We start from the raw sequence: 21,472 nt of genomic DNA, 5'->3' as shown, positions 1-21,472 counted from the left end.
GCACGGGGCTGGGGTCGGAGGAGTGGCAGCTGCAAGAGAAGGTGGCATTGATGGGCTGGGTCAGCGTTCGGTTCCCCATGGGGAGAGCGGGCCCAGGGATTCTGGGGTTCGCAGTCTGCAGGGTGGGAGGACAGGGTGCTGCTCTCGTCTCACTGTGGACCATGGAAAGGGAAGGCGGGTCCAACTTCTCGTCCGCTTACGTTCTTTCCCAAAGAAGCTGTGCTCTCGCCTGTGGGCCGAGCCGTGCGGTGCGGTTCATGCAGGAGCGGAAGCCTAGGCCGGGGCTCCGTGTGGTCCCGGGCGCTGGTCCAGCTGCTGCCCTGAGACTCATCGCCGGGCTGCTGCCGCTGGTGGGGAGCGTGCTCTGTCCCCGGCTCTGCCTGCGTGGCGGGCTCTGCTGTGTTCCCGTCCCAACCCAACCAGGGCTCTGTGATGCTGGGCCCGTGCGTGTGGGCTGCACTGGTCTCTCTCTGTGTGATGCTGGGCCCGTGCGTGTGGGCTGCACTGGTCTCTCTCTGTGTGATGCTGGGTCCGTGCGTGTGGGCTGCACTGGTCTCTGTGTGATGCTGGGCCCGTGCGTGTGGGCTGCACTGGTCTCTGTGTGATGCTGGGTCCGTGCGTGTGGGCTGCACTGGTCTCTGTGTGATGCTGGGTCCGTGCGTGTGGGCTGCACTGGTCTCTGTGTGATGCTGGGCCCGTGCGTGTGGGCTGCACTGGTCTCTGTGTGATGCTGGGTCCGTGCGTGTGGGCTGCACTGGTCTCTGTGTGATGCTGGGCCCGTGCGTGTGGGCTGCACTGGTCTCTGTGTGATGCTGGGCCCGTGCGTGTGGGCTGCACTGGTCTCTGTGTGATGCTGGGCCCGTGCGTGTGGGCTGCACTGGTCTCTCTCTGTGATGCTGGGTCCGTGCGTGTGGGCTGCATTGGTCTCTGTGATGCTGGGCCCGTCAGGCTGTGCTGTGGACTCACTACGTCGTGAGTGTTTGTGGCGAGGACCTGCTGACTCTCCTGGGCTCAGGCAGTGCCAGGGGCAGTAAGTTAACAGTGGAGGTAGCTTTCGAGTCTTCTGTTTCCCTAAAGAGTTTTGTTTCATAAATAACGTTAATTCCTAGAATTACTAAGTTAAAAGATACGTTAGAAGAAAGCGGCTTCTCTGTCGCTTCTCCCCAAAGATGTGCAGTCAGGGCGCTTCTCTCCTTCGGCGGCTTTGAGCTGCACCTTCCTCCCCTCCTCGCCCTCCTCTCAGCAGGAGACGGGATCCCCGAGGTGGCCCGTGAGACCCCAGCCCAGGGCTGGGCCTCCCTCGGACTCTGCACTCAGGGGACATGTTAACGGGAGACTGTCCTGGAATAGGAGGTGGGCCCTGGTGTGTGTGCAGGGCAGTGCTGTCCAGCGGCCTACCTCGCTGGCCGTCCGCGGTGTGCCAGGCTGAGCAGGCCCGTGCCCTGGTCCCAGGGGGTTTCCGGGACCGGCTGGAGGGGATAACACAGGGAAGAGCCAGTGGACAGAAGACACCTTTTTGGAAAACCTGTTGACAGTCTTGCCAAATAATTGAACCTGAATCTTATTGCCAACAACCCATTCACAGGACGTACGGGAGAGAGGGGCACGCTCACCACTCGCTGCAGAATTGTCGCTGGCAGCGCAGACACGGGACCCGAGACCAGCTCGGCCTCACCCGCAGGAAAGGGGTTGTGGGGAGAGGACCAGGCAGCGGAGACGGCTGCATGCGCTGCGGCTGCCGCGGTAGGACGGGAACACTCACTAGGCTTCCTGTGGAGGGGCTGCCAGAGTGGCTCGTGTGTTTAAGAAAAGCACCTGTCCCTTTTAGAGAAGCACACAGATCTTTACCGATGACACAAGACGCCACCTGGGTTTGCTTCTGGGTCCGCGAGGAGAGCGGTGAGTGTGTGGCTGGGTCCCGGCTGGCCTGGCCGCTGCTGCACTGTCCTCGGGGCTCTGCCAAGGCTGCTGACCGTCCTGTGCACTCAGAACTCTGCAGAACAGACGGAAGCCAGGAGGGAAGAGGGGGCACCTAGTAGGTCTGCTGGGCGGTGCCACGCACCGGAGACTGATGGAGCAGGAGAGCCCTGGCCGCCCTGGTGAGCGCTCCTCCCGAGGGAGCAGCTGTGCAGTCCCTGGGCGCTGTGTGCAGACGGGCTGCAGGGCTGGGCGGCTCCTCCAGCCTGGAGTAGGGCTTTCCTCCCAGAGCGGTGGGAGGTCCTGCCGGGGTGTGTGTGTGTGTGTGTGCCGGGTGTGTGTGTGTGTGCCGGGTGTGTGTGTGTGTGTGTGTGTGTGTGCCGGGTGTGTGTGTGCCAGGTGTGTGCCGGGTGTGTGTGTGTGTGTGTGTGTGTGTGTGCCGGGTGTGTGTGCGCCAGGTGTGTGTGTGTGTGTGTGTGTGCCGGGTGTGTGTGTGTGCCAGGTGTGTGTGTGTGTGTGGTGTGTGTGTGTGTGTGTGTGTGTGTGCCGTGTGTGTGTGTGTGTGCTGGGTGTGTGTGTGTGTGTGCCGGGTGTGTGTGTGTGTGCCAGGTGTGTGTGTGTGTGTGCCGGGTGTGTGTGTGTGTGTGCCGGGTGTGTGTGTGTGTGTGTGTGTGTGCCGGGTGTGTGTGTGCCAGGTGTGTGCCCGGTGTGTGCCGGGTGTGTGTGTGTGTGTGTGTGTGCCGGGTGTGTGTGTGTGTGTGTGTGTGTGTGTGCCGGGTGTGTGTGTGCCAGGTGTGTGTGTGTGTGTGTGTGTGTGTGTGTGTGTGTGCCGGGTGTGTGTGTGTGTGCCAGGTGTGTGTGTGTGTGTGCCAGGTGTGTGTGTGCGTGTGTGCCAGGTGTGTGTGTGTGTGTGCCGTGTGTGTGTGTGCTGGGTGTGTGTGTGTGTGTGTGTGTGTGCCGGGTGTGTGTGTGTGTGCCAGGTGTGTGTGTGTGTGTGCCAGGTGTGGGTGTGTGTGTGTGTGCCAGGTGTGTGTGTGTGTGTGTGTGTGTGTGTGAGAGAGGGGGGTGTGGATCTGTCTGTTCTGTAGTTGTCAGTCCTTGGTAGAGCTGGTGGTGGGTGAGGGAGGAGTGGGCCCAGGAGCCCGGTCTGGGGCACTCTGTCCAGGTGGCATCTCTCCCCGTCCCTGCTTTGATGTGTGGTGTGGCCACGTGGTCTGCGGGGGGCAGTGAACAGGGACGAGTCGTCTGCCTGGAGGCTGGAGGAGACGCACTTTCTCACTCTGTGTCTAATTGTGGAAGCACACGGACTGAGCTGGCGGACACCTTGGGTGGAGCCGAGTCACACGTGATTGCTTTGGGGCTGCCGTACCCAGCGAGTGGCCCAAGGCCGGGCGCCTGGGGACGGGTGGGGAGTGCAGATCCGCAGGCCGCCCTCCGCCTGGAGCCGGGGCTCTGGGGGAGCCCTTCACCTGGCTCTGTGCCTCAGCACGGGACGGCTGCTGCCAGGGGCTGGTGTGAGCCCTGGAGACGGTGGCGGTGGGGCCGCAGGGGGAGGAGGTGACAGGCTTGGGCAGGAGGGCTCTGGACTCACCGGGAAGCCTGTTGTTTGGGATATGAGAGATGGGGGAGAGGTGTCAGGAGGGCCCCAAGGTTTTTCTTCTTTCTTTCCCCCCATCTCTCCACCCCTCCCCTTTGTCAGCCATTTGCTTATTCTCTGTATCTAAGGGTCTGTTTTGTTTTGTTGTTCATAGTTGTTGTTTTTAGATCCCACCTGTAAGTGAGATCACGCGGTATTTGTCTTTCTGTGTCTGACTGACTGACTTAGCACAGCACCCTTCCGGCCATTCATGTTTCTGCAGATGGCAGGGTTTCGTTCTTCCATGGCTGAGTACATTGTGTGGGCACCCAGCTTTTCACCCACTCGTCCGGTGAGGGGCACTTAGGTTGTGTCCATGTCTTGGTTATCGTAAATAATGCTGCTGTGAGCGTAGGGGTGCATGTGTCTTTTTAAAAACGGACTTTTTTAGGGAGAGAAAGGTGGGGGAGAGAGAGAGAGAGAAACATGTTGGTTGCCCCACTTCCACATGCATTCATTAGTGATTCTTGTATGTGCCCGACGGGACTGAACCCCAAACCTTGGGACGATGCTTTCACCAACTGAGCTGTTTGGCCTGGGATATGTGTGTGTGTAAAATACACACACACACACATATACGTATATATATATTTAATCTATGTCAGAGAGGAAGGGAGAGGGAGAGAGAGAGAAACATCAATGATGAGAGAGAACCAGCGATTGGCTGCCTCCTGCACATCTCACGCTGGGATCGAGCCGGTAACCAGGGCATGTGTCCTTGACTGGAATCAAACCCTGGACCCTTCAGTCGGCAGGCTGATGCTCTATCCACTGAGCAGAACCGGCTAGGGCTACAGATACTTCTTTATTATGTTTTGGGTTTCTTTGGCTAAATATCCAGAAGTGAAATTGTTGGGTCATAAGCAGTTCCTATTTTACTTTTTTGTTGTTGCTGTTCATCCTCACCTCAGGATATTGTCTCCATTAATTTTTAGAGAGAGTGGAAGGGAGGGGAAGAGAGAGAGAGGGAAACATCCATCTGAGAGAGACACATTGATTAGTTGTCACACCCTCCCCCACTCGCCCCAACCTAGGGATCAAGCCTGCAACCGAGGCACGAGGCATGTGCCCCTGACTGTGCCAGCGCCCCAACCCCTGAGTCAAACCGGCCAGGGCTATTTTACATTTAAAAAAATAATAAATGCTGCCCTAACCGGTTTGGCTCAATGTATAGAGCGTCAGCCTGCGGACTCAAGGTCCCAGGTTCAATTCCGGTCCAGGGCATGTACCTTGGTTGCAGGCACATCCCCAGTGGGGGGTGTGCAGGAGGCAGCTGATCGATGTTTCTCTCTCATCGATGTTTCTAACTCTCTGTCCCTCTCCCTTCCTCTCTGTAAAAAATCAATAAAATATATATTAAAAAAAATAAATGGTTTTATTGATTTCAGAGCGGAAGGGAGAGGGAGAGAGATAAAAATATCAGTGATGAGAGAGGATCATGGATCGGCTGCCTCCCACACCCCCCACACTGGGGATCAAGCCTGCAACCCGGGCAGGTGCCCTGACCGGGAATGAAACTGTGACCTCCTGGTTCGTAGGTCGATGAGCCACGCTGGCCTGGTGGAATTTTTTGATTCTTTCAGATTTTCTGCATATGTGAGTGATCATGTTATCTATGAACGAAAGATAGTTTTATTTTGCCCCGGCCATTGTGACTCAGTGGTTGGAGTGTCATTGGCTCACGAACTGAATGAAGGGTCATGGGTTCGATTCCAGGTCAAGGGCACGTACCTGGGTTGCAGGTTCGATCCCTGGCCCTGGTTGGGACACGTGGGAGGCAACCAGTGATGTGTGTCTCTCACATCAATGTTTCTCTGCCCCCTCCCCTTCTCTCTCCCTTCCACTCGTTGTAAAGCAATGGAAAAAATATCCTCAGGTGAAGATTAACAACAACAACAAAAGATTAATTTCTTCCTGTCCATTTTGTATACCTTTCACTTCTTTTTCTTTCTTATTGCATTACCTAGGATGGCAGAGTATTCTTAAAAAACTTTTATTGATTGATTTGAGAGAGAGAGAAACACGTATTTATTGTTCTACTTATTTATGCGTTCATTGGTTGATCCTTGTATGTGCCCTGACGGGGATCGAACCTGCAACCTTGGCCTATCGGGACTGTGCTTTGACTCACTGAGCTGCTGGGCAGGGCCGTGTACCACCCCTTTATCCACTCACCTGTTGGTGGACACTCAGGTGACTCCTGTGCCTGGGCTCTTGTTAATAACACTGCAGTGAACAGAGGGGTGCATACATTCTTTCATTAGTGTTTCTGGTTTCTTTGGATAACTATCCAGAAGTGGCACCACTGGGTCATAAGGAAGCTCCACCCTGTTCTCCGCAGCGGCTGCTCCCGTCCGCATTCCCACCAGCAGCGCACGAGGGTCCCTTTCTCCACGTCCTCGCCGGCACGTGTTTGCTGGTTATTGGCGGTGGCCCTCTGACAGGTGTGCGGTGGCACCTCGTGGTGCTTTTAATTTGCACCTCTCTGGCGTGGAGCATCATTCATCTGTCTGTTGGCCGCCTGTGTGACCTCTGACCTCCACAGAGAAACGTGTGTCACCTGAGCTATTCTTCCCACTGATTGCTAGTGAGAGTTGAAGGGAAGAGGAGAGAGATGACCGGGAGGGGAGGGCGGGGGGGGGGGTGACATTGATGTGAGAGAGACACATGGATTGGCTGCCCCCCCCACCCACACACACGTGTGCCCCTCCTGGGGCCGGGAAACCTGAGCCAGGGCTCTGCCCATCTTTTAATCGGGTGGTTTGTCTTTTTGGGGCTCCCCACCTGTGGCTCCCCCCGCCCCCCAGTTCTTTCCTGTTGGGAGTTCTGTTTCCATACAGCGGTTGAAGCGACTCAAACTTCCTTAGGCACAGAACTGTGGCAGGGCACCTGCCTGGCACTGCTCCTGTCTGTCCGGAGCCGAGCCTCACTCGCCTCTCCCTGCTCGGGGTCCCTCCCCTGTGCTTGGGTAGTTGTGCTCCATTCTTGTCCGGTTAGTCTGATGTGGGCCGGAGCAGGAACCGGCCCTGATCTACCTTGAAGACTGGGTGCGAGCCACACAGCATCTCCTGGGTGTCCCGAGGCCCAAGGTGTCTGCACGCGGAGCTCGCCCGACCTGACGGGCTGCGGCTGCTCTTCTAATTGAGCTCTGACTGAGCTGCTGGGCAGGGCCGTGTACCACCCCTGTATCCACTCACCTATTGGTGGCCACTCGGGTGGCTCCCGTGTCTTGGCTATTGTTAATAGCCCTCAGCCGTCCACGCCCTCCCCGTCGCTGCTGTGGAGGCTGCAGGCTGCCCACGGGTGTCTCCACCTCCACACGCTGTCCTTTCCGGCCGGACTGTCCTTCATCGGAAGGGCTGCCCGCGGGTGCCGGTGTTCAGCGTCCTGACCCTTGCCAGCATTTGCCAGTAGCAGCCCCCAAGGGGTGACAGTCAGACAGGCGCACGAGGGTCCAGTCGTCCCTGGAGAACGGCCGGGTGCCCCGTGGTGTCCCCTGGCCTCCGCGCACCTCTCAGCGTCGGGTGGGCCCTCACGGTGGCCGTCGGGGCACTCTGGGCGGATGGCCTCCGCGGGGACGGGTGCCTGCCTGCATCTGGTCTAGCTGCCCTTGGGGTGGGCGCTGTGCGGTGAAGACCTGCATTAGGCGGCACAGGCGGAGGGGTCTCTGCGCCGGATGCAAGCTCGGGCTCGGCGGTCGCCCCCGGACGTTCGTACTCTGGTGTATCCCTGGCCGCTCTCGTCATGGCCTTTGGTCTGGGCCTGGGCAGGGCTGGTGGGGGTGGGGAGGGGGTGTCGGCCAGGCCCACACCAGGACTGACCAGGCCGCGGGCTCACTTTCTGAATCTCGGCATTTCCTCGTCAGTCTGGCACTAATGGTGTGTCAGGTGGTGGAGAGTCTGGTTCTAAACTTCACTGACCAAGTGACCTTGTGCACGTCACTGACGCTCTGCCCGGGAGGCCCCGCTGTGCCAGGCCGGCTGTCGGCCGCGTGGGCCCCTGTCCTGGGCAGGGGTGGTGTGTGCACGGCCACACTGCTTGTGCGAGGCGGGCCGGACTTTTGTGTTCTCTCCCTTAAAGGCTACTCTTTCTTTTTCTTTTAGTTTTGTTCTTTTGTGACGTCGTCATTTTTGTGATATTGGGACTGCCTCCTGTGACTTAAGTCATCGTACAGTACGTCACACACCGGACCAGCCCACACGCTGTAGAGACGTGGCCTGCTCACCGAGGTTTTAAAGGTAACAGGTCTCTCCTCTCTGTTTTCCTAACAGGGTAGTGTTCCGAACGGAGCACCTGCACTGCATGGAAGTTAGCACCAGAAAGGGCCCTGTTTCCGCGCAGAAGGGTGTCACGTGCGTCAGGATGAAGCAGGCGCCGGAGATCCTCGGCGGCCCCGCGGGGAAGCCCCCGGGCTGCGACGTGAACCGCGAGTGCTCCGTGCTCCTGGGCAAGGCCCCGCTCTCCGCCAGCCTGCAGGAGGGCGTCGTGCAGAAGTTCAACGGCCACGACGCCCTCCCCTTCCTCCCGGCCGAGAGGCTGAAGGACCTGACCTCCCGCGTGTTCAACGGAGAACCCGGTGCCCACGATGCCAAACTGCGTTTGGAGCCCCAGGAAACGAAAGGGGCTGAGACGCCGCCTCACACGACCCCCATCAAAAACGGCTCCCCGGAGATCAAACTGAAGATCACCAAGACCTACATGAACGGGAAGCCGCTCTTCGAGTCGTCCATTTGTGGAGACGGCGCCGCCGCCGCGGCCCAGCCGGAAGGAAACGGACAGGAGCCGGAGAGTAAGGCGAGGAGGAGCAGGAAGAGGAGCATCAAGTACGACTCGGCGCTGGAGCCGGGCCTGGCCGAAGCCGCTGTGGGGGCCGAGGCCCCCAGCCCCTCCGACAGGAAGGTATTCACGGCTGGGTCGGGGCAGCCGCCACGTGCAGGGGCCGCGGGGAGCTGGGTCGTGGCGCCGGCCTGGCTCCTGGGTGCCCGGCGCTGCCTCCTTCAGGCCGCACGGCCCTGCGGAGCCGGAGCAGCCTGGAGAGGTCAGCTGCGGACTCTAGGTTACAGTGGCCCAGAGGCAGCCAGTTTCCGAGCCAGCGAGGCCGTTCGGGCTCCGCTGTCCCGTTTCCTGGGCCTCTGCAGGGGCCTCGGCCTGGCTCTGCTCAGGGCTCCCATCGGAGCCCTCCGTTTCCCTCCCCTCACCTGGCTCCTCCACCAGGGCCCGGGCTGCGTCTCAGCGCAGAGGCGGGTGCAGAGCCCTGATGTGCTACGAGAGCGCGCGGGACTCATGTCACCACGTCTTAAAGTGACTCTCCAGGTCGCCCCCACTTAAATGAGCGTAAGCCCATACAGCAGCCAGGAGCCTCGCTGAGGCCGGAGGAATGGGGAGGGTGCCGCAGCCCCCCGCTCCCGTCACAGGAGCTGGTGGTCTTGAGGGGGTCCCCTTGCAGGAGTGAAGGAGGGGAGGGAGACCAGGAATATTTAGTTTAAAATTATACTCAAGGAATTCTGTTTACAGTTTCCACAGATAGAGGAGGAAGTGGCCAAATTCCTTGAAATTATTAAAATAATGAAGAAGTTTGAGGGTTGAAACATGTCTGAGTGCTCAGGGGCTGTCCGGGTCTCGCTAATGTGATGGTAGCGGCGGGATTCTCGGAGGCCGGGCGTGCGTGGTGCTGGTGGTGCCCTGGCGGTGCCTCCCGGCCCATCTCTGGGTTTTGTTAGGACGAGTAAAGCCCTGATTGCTGACCTCCGACTCGTCCTCGTGGCTGCTGTAAGGCTGGGTGCTGAGGACTAGTAGAGCCCCTTCCTCAAAGTGCGACATGGCAGGCCTGTGCCAGCCCCCAGCACCCGCACCCGCTCTGTGAGCATGCCCAGCCCTCTGCCCGTGGCCGTGGCCTCCAGGGCCCAGGAGCCCACACTCAGAAGGAGGTCAGGCCGCCGGCTGCTGGTCCCCTGGAGGCCAGAGTGAGGGTGCTGGGAGGAGGTGGCCCCCTGAACCCTGGGCTCCATGACGGAAACAGGCCACGAGGGTGGAGCTGAGGCTTGCTGCCACGGTGCTGCCACATGTGCCGGGGGTGGGTTCCGTGAGAAGCAGCACCGTCGGGCGGGAAGGAGTCGGCCGCCCCCCGTGGCCGCGCAGTGCGGGCAGCCCCTCAGCTGAGGACACGAGATGCACGATTCCGAGGGTGATGCCAGAGCTGCGATTTGAAAACAGTGTTGAGGGGGCGGAGGGGGGCGGTGTGGAGCCTCCAGCTGGTTACCCTCCGTGTTCTGTGGCCGGAAGGCTGGACTGAGGGGTAGATGTCTTTTGTTCATTTTCAGATTCCAGCTAAGAAAGAGCCCGGCCCCAGCCCCGGCAGAGACCGGGACCAGCTGCTGAGATACAGCGTGGGCGACCTGGTGTGGGCCAAGGTGTCGGGCTACCCCTGGTGGCCCTGCATGGTGTCCGCCGACCCGCTCCTGCACAGCTACACCAAGCTCAAAGGTGCGCCTTCGCGGGGTTCTCTCTCTCACTTTGCTGCTGCTGCTTCCTGTGTTTAGGCACACGACGTGACATGTGCCATCTTAACTGCTGTCATGTGCACAGTGGGCGATATTAGGCTCATTCGTGCTGTGCAGCTGGCACCACTGTCTCAGGAAATCCTCCTGCCCCGCCCCCTCCTGCCCCAGTCCCGGGCACCAGCCTCTGCTCCGCTTCCTATGGCTTTTGTTTTTAATAATTTCTTTCATTCTGGAATCACATACTTTTTTTTTTTTTAATCCTCACCTGAGGATATTTTTCCATTGATTTTAGAGAGAGTGGAAGAGAGAGGAAAGAGACAAATATCGATGTCAGAGAAACACATTGATTGGTTGCCTCTTGCATGACCCCCGACCAGGGTCCAGGCTGGCGAGGAGCCTGCAACCGAGGTACGAGCCTCTGACCGGAATTGAACCCAGACCCGTCAGTCCGCAGGGCAACGCTCTCTCCACTGAGCCACACCAGCCAGGGCTGCTCGCCATGGTTTTGACTTGCATTTTCCTGGTGATCAGTGACGTTGAAAATTTTTTCATGTACTTTTAGCCACGAGGGCATTTCCTTTGGGGATCAGGCAGGGGAAGTCTAGCATTTCTGTGATATGGAGCAGCAGCCCTGTCCTGGCCGCGGCTTCCCGGGGCTGGCGTCCGATGGACCGCGCTTCTGCGTTGGAAAGAGCAGCCCAGCGTGCTCTAGGCCGTGCGCTGCGGCCGGAGGGTTCTGCTGCGTCCTCACCGTCTTCTCTTAGAAAGCGTCTGGAATCGGGTGTTTCCTGTGGTGGAGATTCTGTCACCACTTTTCCTGCTTTATGGAGTGAGACCTTCGCTGTCTGACTCCTGAGCTCAGCAGTCTTGGGCTGTTTGGTACGAGCTTTCCTTACTGGCTTTATCTTTGCCTGTTACCAGCTGCTGAGATGTGTGGCGCTCTCACTGACAGTGGGTGCTTTTCTACCCGCAGTTTGGTCAGTTTCTGCCTGACCTGCCCGGGGCTGGTGCCCTCGGAGCCTGGCCTGGGAGACCCGGGTTCTCCATGGGCGTCTGGCTGCCCATCTGGGGCGCTGGCCTTGCTTCTGCGGGCGCTTGGCTGTCTGCCTGCGGAGGCTTCCCTCCCTCCCCGCCCTTCCGCTCGAGGCGGCTTGTGCACGTGAATGGCTGCTGTCAGTTTGGAGGCTCCCGGTGCTGGAGGAAGATGGGCTCAGGCCAGCCCAGGGGGTCAGGCCGTGATGGAGGAAAGGCACCGAGTGCCAGGAGGTACCTGGGCCCAGGGAGCCCGGCTCTCTTCGCAGGTGTGGGTTGGGGAGGCAGTGACGGGCGTTGACCAACAGCCGTGGTTGGTGACTTTCAGAAACTGGCCCAGAAAGGAAGGTGCCCCCTGATCAGTGGTTGGACACCTGGTGAGTCATGTGGCGAAAGAGACCAGACGCCCTCTCAGCTGGGCTCAAGCAGGTTTCACGTGGGAGAGAGACCGTTTAAATAGGAGATAATTGGGCGACATCGTTACCAAATGCCTAGGCAGACAAGGACTTAAAAAATGTGACGTTTATTTTACAAATTTAAGACCCATACGGACTTCTCTCCGCTTTCCTGCCCAGCGTGGGGAGCGTAGTCTGTGTCGGGAGCCGTTGATTAAAAACGTGTCAGTTCATGCGACTTCCTCGCACACATTGCGGCCGCACTTCCTCGTTGTGCCGGCGCCGACATGCACCTGTGCCCATCGTCACGGCCACGGGAAGTTCTTCCAAACACCGAAGGGTCAGGGAGGAGCCTGGCCAGGTGGCTCGGTGGGTAGGAGCGGCGTCCGTACACCAAAAGGTTGCGGGTTCAATCCCTGGTCAGGGTGCGTGGGGAGGCAACTGGTGGATGCTTCTTACGTTGATCTTTCTCTCAAATCAATAAAAACGTATCCTCGGTGAGTATTTACAAAAACAAAGTGTGCCCGCGCCGGTTTGGCTCAGTGGGTAGAGCACCGGCCCTCGGACTGAAGCATCCTGGGCACCTCAGTTGCCGGCTCAATCCCTGGCCCTGAGAGGGTGCACGTGGGGGTAACAATCGATGTGTCTCTCGTCAGTGGAAAAATATCCTGGGTGAGGATTGACAAAGCAAAACATTGTGACGGAGGAAGACACACGTCACTGGCCTGTTTTGAGTCTGAGCCGATTTAAAGTGAAAGCACACGCATACATATGTCCACGTGGCTGGGCTGCTGTGGCCAGTGGCTGAGGGTCCATTCTGAGCCAGGAGGTCACAGTTCAATTCCCAGTCAGGGCACAGGCCTGGCATCCCCTCTCTCGGGTTCTGGGACCAGGTGCCTCTTCCTCACCCAGGTCCCTCTGGCTGCGCTGTCGGTGTGGCTCATTCCTGTCTGCCGAGAGCCACCCCTGGGATATCGTGGGATCACTCTGGCCTCCTGGCTGCCCTTTCCCCACTCTGAGCTCTGGACTGAGTGGCTGGCAGGGCTGCCAGCTGGTAGGAGGTGGTGGGGCTGGGCCTTGCGCCCAGGCCACCCGACACCAGCCGCTCCCCTTCCCGGCGTCTGGTCCCCTCTATCGAAGGGCCTTTGGGATGTGCTCTCTTGTTTTGTTCGTTTGGTATCTTTTAAAGTGGATCTGAGAAGGGAGGAGGTGAAGGTGATGTAGTCAGCTCTCTCACCAGGCCCCTCGGACCCTCCCCGGGGTCCCTCCCTGGCAGAGTGGGGGTGAGGGGCCCTGCAGGCAACGCCAGCTCTGGGCCAGTGCCAGGAACAGGCTGGTTTCCTAACGTCCCACTGTCGGCCCTCGGGCCCCAACCTTTCATTTAAAACCCAGGTCAGAGAAAGAGCGCGCGCCAGTATCACGTCCAGTTCTTCGGCGACGCCCCCGAGAGGGCATGGATATTCGAGAAGAGCCTGGCGGCTTTCGAAGGAGAAGGGCAGTTTGAGGAGCTGTGCCAGGAGAGTGCCAGGCAGGCGCCCACGAAGGCGGAGAAAGTCAAGGTGACGGTGCCCCCAGGGCCGGCGCAGACCCGAGCTGGGTGCCCGCGCTTCGCCTGGGTCTGGTGTTGCACTGGCAGTGGCTTGAGAGGGTGTGACGGCTCCTGTGTCTGTCGCTGCTCACTGTCGCCCGAGAATGCTTGGATGCTTCCACGCATCACACGTTTCTTTTACTCATTGGTGACTCCCAGAGATCATTTCTTCTGTAATTTGTATTTTCCTTTATGGATCTGTAAATACGTAATATCATATATAACGTGTGCATCTGTGTGTGTTCACATTAGTGAACTGTGATTAAAATTCATTTCTAGCGTAAAGAAGCAGTTGTTATATGGAGCTGAACTCTGTAAACCCTTCAAGTTAATTGGTTTTTATAATTATTTCTAAATTTATCTGAAATTGTGAAAGTATCCTTTAAAGTGGGCTATTTTTATGTTTTTATAGTGAAACTTAGAGTATCTTGTGTTTTTCTTTTCAGCTGCTGAAACCCATTTCAGGGAAATTGAGGGCACAGTGGGAGACGGGCCTCCTGCAAGCAGCCGCAGCAGCCGCCATGCCGGTCGAGGAGCGGAGAGCCAAGTTCACCTTCCTGTACGTGGACGGCCAGCTGCACCTGAACCCGCACGCGGCCCGGGAGGCAGGCCTGGCTGTGGAGGTGCCCGGGGCCGCGCTGGCGCCCGCAGGGGTCCCCGGAGGAGCCGCTGGGGACCCCGGGTCCCGGAGAGAAGAGGGCGGCCCTGGCAAGAGAGGGCGGAGAGCCCAGCTGGGGCGCGCTCCCGAGAGCCAGGACGGCGGCCCTGGGACGGGGACGGTGGCTCCTCCGAAGGTGGCTGAGCCCGGCTCCCCGAGAGGCCCGGGGTCTCCGCCCAGGAGGAGGAAGGCCGCGGCCTCCGGGCTGCGCAGCAGGAAGGGTGACGCCGCATCCCAGTTCCTGGTTTTCTGCCAGAGGCACCGGGACGAGGTGGGTGCCGTGTGCGTGTGCGTGTGCGTGTGCGTGTGCGGGAGCACCTGCTTCTCAGCGTTTCCAGGGCCCCCAGGCCTGTGCAGGTTCAGACTGACAGGCAACCCCTTGATAGGAACGTGTCCTGCGGGCAGCGGCTGTGGCTCCCGTGGGCTGCCCTGTGCTAGAACTTGGCCTCGCGCTCAGCGTGGCCCTGGGGCATCTCTCCAGGGCTGTGCTGCGCCGGTGGGGTCCGCGTCACAGACCCCGTGTGCTCCCGACCTCCGCGTCTGCTGAGCTCCCGTTTCTGTGAGAGAATCAAACCCGCAACCTCTCAGTGTGTGGGACGCACCCACCGCCGGAGCCACCGCCGGGCTCAGGGCCTGGTGTCCGCAGGGACCGTGGGACGGGCCTGGGCGGCAGGTGCCGGAGCCGCAGGGTCGGGGGGTGGGGGAGTGCTCACTCAGTGTCTGCACTTGGAAGGCCCTTTCTCCTCCTGGTCCTGGTGCTCCCGGCCTGAGCGGCGGGGCTGTGCCCCTGCCCGTTGTCACGTAGCAGCCGCCGCACACCCTGCGTGTCTCTCAGGGCCGCGGGTCAGGCTTCTGTGAGGTCACAGGCTGCTGGCCGGGCTGTGTCCCCTTGGGCCTGACCAGGTGCTGCCCGCAGGGCCTGAAGGAGGCCTGTGCCCTGCAGCTGGCGACCTCTCCCTGCACCTCGGGCTGCTCTGTGGGAGGCACGGCTCTGGGGTCAGGTGGGCGCCTCTGCCGTGTCCCTGCTGGTCCCGGCGTCCTCAGCGTGTGGACGGCGAGTGTGGGCTCCGTGCTGCCCGTGTGCCTGAGGTGCTTTATGACGAAGATAGAGGCAGCCACTAACGAGGCTGCAGGGCGGCCGGTGCATGGCGGTGCGCATTCTCACAGCGGCCTGGAGGTCGCGTGAGTCCTCCGTCCTGCAGCTGCGACACACAGCACGGGCAGGGAGTAGAGCTGGGACCCGACCCTCCCCGTGTGTGGGCAGAAAGGTCACCGTGGCACCACCCTGTTGTGGAATGTAGACTCCAGTGGGAGGCGTGGCCTCCTCGGCCAGGTGAGGAGGAGGCGAGTGCTCTGTCCCCCGCGGACTCGGAGGAATGAGACGTGGACAGGGGACAGGTGAGCCCCAGAAGGGGGCCTGTGGCTGGGCAGTGCTGCCCCTGAGTGCAGGCGCTGGTGGAGGAGGGAGGCAGCGCTATGCCCCTGCCTGCCGGGACCGTCGTGTAGCGGGTGCAGAGGGCTGGGCGGGACGGGCGGGGAGGCAGGTGTTGCCAGGTGGCAGGGACCGTGGGCGGCGGAGCTGAGGCATGATCTTTCCCTGGCGTGTCCCCAGCTGAGGGCCAGGAGGAGCCAGGAGACCGGTTGCTGACCCCTGGCAGAGGCAGCGGGTGGACACGAGGGCGCTCGCGTGGAGCTGGCCCACCTGGCTGACTCGGGAGCAGGGCTGGGGTTGGGGCGCCTTGTCTGGCTCAGCAGCTGGGAACCCTGCTCTGGTCATTTCATTCGAGGGCATTGCCGTCAGGCTTGTGACCATTTTGGGCTGCAGGTCTGTGGGTGAGCGCACCACACGTGAGGACTCTGGTGGAGTGTCCAGGGGCCGGTGCCCAGGACTCTGGCTGCTGAGGGTCTGAGACCCTGAAGGCTGACGTGTGGAGGGCGGCTGACTCACCCCTCACGCAGGGTGGGCAGCAGGCAGGGCACAGCGCTGCTGGCTGAGGGCTGCTGGGAGCACAGGGTGAGGGTGACGCCACCGAGAGGGACATGAGGACTCTGGAGGCGGGTGCACTCCACGCTGCAGAAGGAGGCCCGTGACGCCAGCACACGGGGTGCCCCAGGGCCAGGAAGGACAAACAGGGCGGGGACACGCTGCCTGAGCTGACCGTGTGCGGAGGAGGGGTTTGCATGGGGGCGGAGTTCCCAGTGTGGGCTGGCAGGTGTGAGGTGTGGGTGGTGATAGGTCTCGGCAGTGCTAATGAGCGGCCGGCATGAACGGTGGTGCCTGGTCACTGCCCAGCGAAGCGTGGCCCGTCACGGGGGCGGGGACACCCCTCCACTTGCCCGTTCACAGTACTGCCCCGAGCAGCCCCTCCAGCCAGGCTGGCTCCTGGGAGCCGCCCGCGCTCTGCGCTGGTCGAAAGGGCCTCGGGCAGCGCCGTCTCTGAGGCGGTCGCCAGCTGTGCCCTCAAATTCCCTGCAGTGTTTCCTGGACCATCCAAGGCAGTGAAACGCGTTCTTAGTCCATAGGCACCGGCAACAGCTGTTGGCCAGTTTGGCCTGAGGGTCAGAGTTTGTTGACCTCTGCTCCCCTGCTGTCGCTGGCTGTCAAGCTCAATGCCCACGAGAAACCCAGGGGAACCTTCTACCAGCTGGTGCAGGCCCCGGGCTGAACTGGTCTTGAGGGGACTTGCACCTTCTAGATGGTGAGACTCGGTTATCAGTGAGCAGCCAAGGCCAGCCCCCGGGTGGTGGGTGGAGGGCGCCGGGAGTCCTCGGGACCTCGCGAAACCAGGGCCTGGCTGGCAGGCCTGGGGCTGAGGGCTGCGTCTGGGTGCCGCCCGAGTGGGACATCGGCGCTGCCTGCGCTGGGGTGGATGGGGCTGAGGGGCGCCCTCAGCACCCACCCGCACGCCGTCTGTCCAGAGCGGGTCCCTGAAGGTGCCCTGGGTGCTCCGGGCCCAGACCTCACTCCCTGCTCCAGGGCCGCGTTTCCATGGGGCTTTTCCTGTAACTGGATTTGAACCTAGAAAACTGTAGCTTCCTAACAACTTCATGACTTTGGAAAAGTACATTTTCTCTTCCCGTCTATCGCCCTGTTTGCCTCGCAGTCGAACCTCTGCTCCAGCCTCGCTTTCAGGTGTGAGTGCCAGCGGGGCCGCCGCGCCTTCTCCGGGGCCCAGAGCAGAGCCCAGTGGGTGTTCGGGCACGGCCTCCTCACCACACCCTCCCTCTGCTCACAGGTGAGGGCTGAGCACCCCGATGCCTCCAGGGAGGAGATCGAAGAGCTGCTGGGGTCGCAGTGGAACATGCTGAGCGAGAAGCAGAAAGCCCGCTACAACACCAAGTTTGCCGTCCGGGCAGCGTCCCCCTCCGAGGAAGACTCTGGTAAGCGCTTTGATGTGGTGTGTGCAGTGTGGCCACTCTGGGGACTGCAGGGCGGCCCCCTCCTCAGCTCTAACCCGCGTGCTGTGCTGGCCTGGCCACCAGGGTGCCTGGTCACTCAGGCACCGCTGCCGTCCATGTGGCCTCCCTCCGTGTCCTGAGAGCGGCCTGCGGGCCCTCGTGCTTCTGCCCGAGTGGAGAGCTCGCAGGCCAGGACGGTGACGTGGCTGACCTGGCCTGGGCGTCCTGGTTCCTCCTTGGCCTCAGGCCAGAAAACAGACAGCTGCTCCTTTGCTTTCGGCAGCAGGAGAGGAGAGGAGAGGAGAGGAGAGGTGCCCAGTTGGCTGCCAAGGCAGGTGTCTGTGGCCTCGCGAACTCCTGCTGACGGGCAGCTTGGACGGAGCCGGTCTCGCCTGCAGGGCCGAGCAGACGCCCCGCCCACTGCTCCGCAGGCCCTTCCCGGGGTGGCCGTGAGCAGCTGGGGGCTGTGGCCTGGAGTGGGCTCCACGAGGCGGCTCGGCGGGCTGGGCCTGACCGGCGTGAGGCCGGGCTCGTCTCGGCCCTGGGCACGGTGCTCTGTGCCCCCGGGAGTCAGGTTCGAGGGTGACACTGCGCTCCCAGGGGGCGTCAGACGAGTCCAGGCATGAACCCTGAACGTCTGGAGTGGCCGTGCGAAGGGGAAGGCCGGGTTTGTGGTCCACACTAGTGTCCCTCCGGAGCCGGCCTCTCCTCTGGGCCCCGCGGTCTGGGTGGGAGGGAGCCCTGGGAGCCCCTGTGGACCTCGGTGTGGAGCGCAGGCAGCCCTGAACTTGCAGGTGCACACGGAGCTGCTTCTTGAAGGAAATAGATAAAATGTAGCAAGTTGTAGGGTTTTTAAAGTTCAACCTAAATTCCACTAGTCTGAATGTTAGTAAGTAAAGGGTTAAAAAATACTGGATTATATTTAAATTTTCGTTCAGTTCTTTATTGATTAAGGTATTACATATGTGTCCTTATGCTCCCATTGCCCCCCTTCACCCCCCTCATGCCCTCACCCCCTGGTGTCTGTGTCCAGTGGTTAGGCTTATGTGCACGCACACATATACTTACATGTAATGCTGTCGTTTGTTAAAATTAATTGTAGCGAATGCCAATCTAATAATCCTGGATTAGATGAGGGTCTTCAGAATTTGATGTTACCAGAAACACAGTCCCTGGCAGGTCACCAAACGCAGAGGTTGGATCTGTGACCTGCGGCCCTGGGGCAGGACGGCTGGGTTTGCACCCCCGAGCCCGGTGGTGCTCAGTGCCGCTGTGCAGCGGTTTTTTGTTTTATTTGGTTTTCGGTGCCTTTTTACTGATTTCAGAGAGGAAGGGAGAGGGAGAGAGAGCTGTGGATTGGCCACCTCCTGCACGCCCCCTGCTGGGGATCAAGCCCGTAACCGGGCCTGTGCCCTGACCGGGAATTGAACTATGACTTCCCGGTTCATAGGTCAGTGCTCAATTACTGAGCCACGCTGGCCAGGCTGCGCCGCCTTTTTCATGTAAGTTCCCGTCCCCATTCCTAGGTAACCTCTACGGGAGAAAAAGAACCCCCCCGAAGAGGACTCAGGACCCTACAGGGGACGCTGAGCTTGAAGAGGCGCCCAGGAAAAGACTCAGGGCGGACAAGCAGGGTCTCCGGAAGGTAATGTCCAGGTTCGCCTGGCACTGGACCCCGTGCTGTGTGACCCTGACCCCTGGCACCTTGTCCTCCCCACCCCGTGGGCTGCTGTGGGGGAGTCGGCGAGCTTCTCCCCCGGCATCTGGGCGGAGGCCGCTGCCGAGAGCAGCTCTGACCTGCCAGGGCCCGGAGCACCAGCCCGATACCAGCTGCCAGAGAAAAGCCCGCGACCCTCTGAGCGGCACTTGGTGTGGAGCCCACGGGTCCACGGAAACGTGACCCCGTCTCTGGGGCTGGCTGACGGCGACGTCACAGCTCAGCCTCCGGAGACGCGGGCGGGGTCTGCTTCAGCGACAGGTGTGGCGGCCGCACAGGCCTCCTCACTGAGCGGCAGGAGCTTGGGGTGTCTGTGCGGACCCCGCGGTGCTGCACCGCCTGGCGCAGAGGCCAAGGCCCGCGCCTCACGCTCCCGCCCAGGCCAGCTGCCTGTGGAGGGGGCAGGCCTGTCCGCGTGGCCCGGGAAGCGTGGCCAGTGCCGCCTGCGGTGCTCATTGCGGGATGGGTGGCATCAGGAAGTCGCTCCGTTCCTTCTGCTCTGTCCACAGACAGAAAGTCACGGTCACGCACGTGGCTGACGTGTGCACAGTTGGCACCGCTGCGCGTCGTTTCTGTGAAGCCGTCTTGGCAGCTCTGGGGGTGGCCCCGCCGTGCTCGGGCCCCCGGGCGGTTCCTGCAGCCAGAGGCAGAAGCTCGCTCCGTGCCCTGGCACTGCCCGCAGCCTGTCTGACACGGTGCTTTGAACTATTCGTATACGTGACTTACCAGGAAACGGCCCTGACGTGAAAGTCTCAGAATTCGCACTGAGTGGCTGGGTAGACGCGTCTTAGAACGCGCCGCTCAGGGCGGTGTCTGCCCTGCTGGGCGGGGGGCGCGGTGCAGTGCGGGGTGGCCCGGCGGCCTCGGCCACAGCGCCCCGCACGGGGGTTCAGGGCCGTGCCTCCTCCTGGGGGCTGGCAGAAGGCTCAGGGTGCCTGCTGGGTTTGCGCCACATGCTCGGCTATGAGATGTGCTTGTGTGTGAGCGTGAGGTTTGTCTGCGAGTGACACCCTCCAGAGAACGAGCCGGGGGGAGCTTGGCACTGACAACCTGGTGCCACTTGAGGGGCTGGGCAGCCTGGAGAGGGCCCTGCCCACTCCCCACGCCCTGGCGCCCGGCGGAGCCCCCCGTGTGTGCGAACGGGGGCTGGGCTGCTGGTGACCTGCCGGGCGCTTCCCAGGAGGAAGTTGGGGCTCACCATCTTGCAGCGCCCTCCGCTGGTTCACGCAGGAGACTCTGTCCTTTTCCTTCTTTTCCTTTATCCCTTTCTGTTTTTGTTTTTAATGACAGAGAGAGACCCCTGCAGACAAAACACCCCGCACAGCGTCCTGCAAGGCCGCAGAGGCCCTGTCCTCCCCGAAGAGCCAGGCAGGTAGGTGGGCCTGGGAGACGGGGGCGGGTGGAGACAAGCCTGCCTCTGTCCTGGTGGGTGGCGGGGGCTGGGCTGGGGAGGGACCGGAGCCTTCAGGGGTCAGAGCCACAGTCAGGCTGGACCGGCGCCAGGACGGCTCCGTGCACGCGAAGAGCAGACCCTCTTAGTGGTCAGTGTTCCGCGACTCGGGTCTCTGGAAGCCACTCCTGTGCCTCTGCGCGGCTGCGTTGTTCTCAGAATAAAGCTGCTGGAGAAGGGGCCCCAGCGGGCTCCCTCCGTGCTGGCCGCTGTCAGCTCCCCACTCCGGCGTGTGCCCCGGCATCGGCGCCTCGACACGGGCTGAGACGTTGGTGAAAAGTGACTGTCAGGACAGCGCCGGGCAGACACAGCAGTCCTCCTGACGGCTCCTCTGGGTGGCCTGTCTGGTGGCTTGTTTACCTAAATAAATTTCTGATTGATTGATTGATTTGAGGAAGAGAGAGAGCGATTTGTTGTTCCACCTGTTCGTGCGTCCACTGGGTGATTCTTGTCCGTGCCCTGGCGGGATGGAGTCTGCAGGCAACTGAGCTACGCGGCCAGGCCTGTCTGTTCGTTTATTTTTTATTTGGATATTTTCCCATTGGTTTTTAGAGAGAGTGGCAGGAAGGTGGGGAGAGAGAGACATCGATTGGTCGCCTCTGGTACACGCCCTGGCCTGGCACCGGGGAGGAGCCTGCCACCCCCGGTACGCACCCCTGACCAGAATTGAGCCCGAGACCCAATAGTCCACAGGCCGACGCTCTAACCTTGGAGCCACACCGGCCAGAGCTTGTCTGGCCATTTACGACAGGAAGCTTCCAGCTCCAACTCTCAGTCGGAAGGAACGCCAGGTTCAGGAGAAGTCGTAGGGCAGGTTGCAGACGGCGCTGGCGCCCTCGCTCTCTGAGGTGCTGTGCTGGCTGTAAGTTAGCCCGTCAGCCCCAAGAAGACCTGCGTGAGCAGGTGGGCACAGCGTGGGCGCTGGCTGCTGAAGAGAGATGGCTGCATTGAAGTGGGGAGTGGGGCTGTAGCGTCGCCCCGTAGTTTCAGAGAGAGGCTGCCCCGCTGTGGGCGCAGTGGTGGGCTTGGTGCAGGACGCCTGGCGGCTGTGGGGCCGCGCCGTGCGGAGCCAGGGCCGGGGGACGGCTGGGGACAGTGCGGCTCACGGTGCGCGGTCGGCCTGCCTCTGCCTGCAGATGTTCCCCCGAGACACGTAAGCCCCGGTGCGACAGCCGTCTCA

The 21,472-nt window shown here is 60.9% G+C and overlaps 1 protein-coding gene across 1 annotated transcript in view; it reads left to right on the top strand.

Annotated features, from left to right (window-relative positions):
* Nucleotides 1-21,472, top strand: part of NSD2 (nuclear receptor binding SET domain protein 2) — a 44,206-nt gene that overhangs the window by 4,433 nt on the left and 18,301 nt on the right. Inside the window, exons 2-8 of the mRNA XM_059677461.1 lie at nt 7,825-8,452; nt 9,874-10,036; nt 12,873-13,039; nt 13,515-13,997; nt 16,963-17,107; nt 18,652-18,770; nt 20,133-20,214. Coding sequence (XP_059533444.1) covers nt 7,856-8,452; nt 9,874-10,036; nt 12,873-13,039; nt 13,515-13,997; nt 16,963-17,107; nt 18,652-18,770; nt 20,133-20,214 — 1,756 coding nt within the window. The 5' untranslated portion in view covers nt 7,825-7,855. The remainder of the gene's footprint in view (nt 1-7,824; nt 8,453-9,873; nt 10,037-12,872; nt 13,040-13,514; nt 13,998-16,962; nt 17,108-18,651; nt 18,771-20,132; nt 20,215-21,472) is intronic.

This window comes from Myotis daubentonii, chromosome 1 (genome assembly GCF_963259705.1).
Source record: "Myotis daubentonii chromosome 1, mMyoDau2.1, whole genome shotgun sequence".
In the NCBI taxonomy this organism is placed as follows: Eukaryota; Metazoa; Chordata; class Mammalia; order Chiroptera; family Vespertilionidae; genus Myotis; species Myotis daubentonii.
Note: the sequence above shows the minus strand (reverse complement) of the source record. Positions and strands in the feature narration are given on the sequence as shown.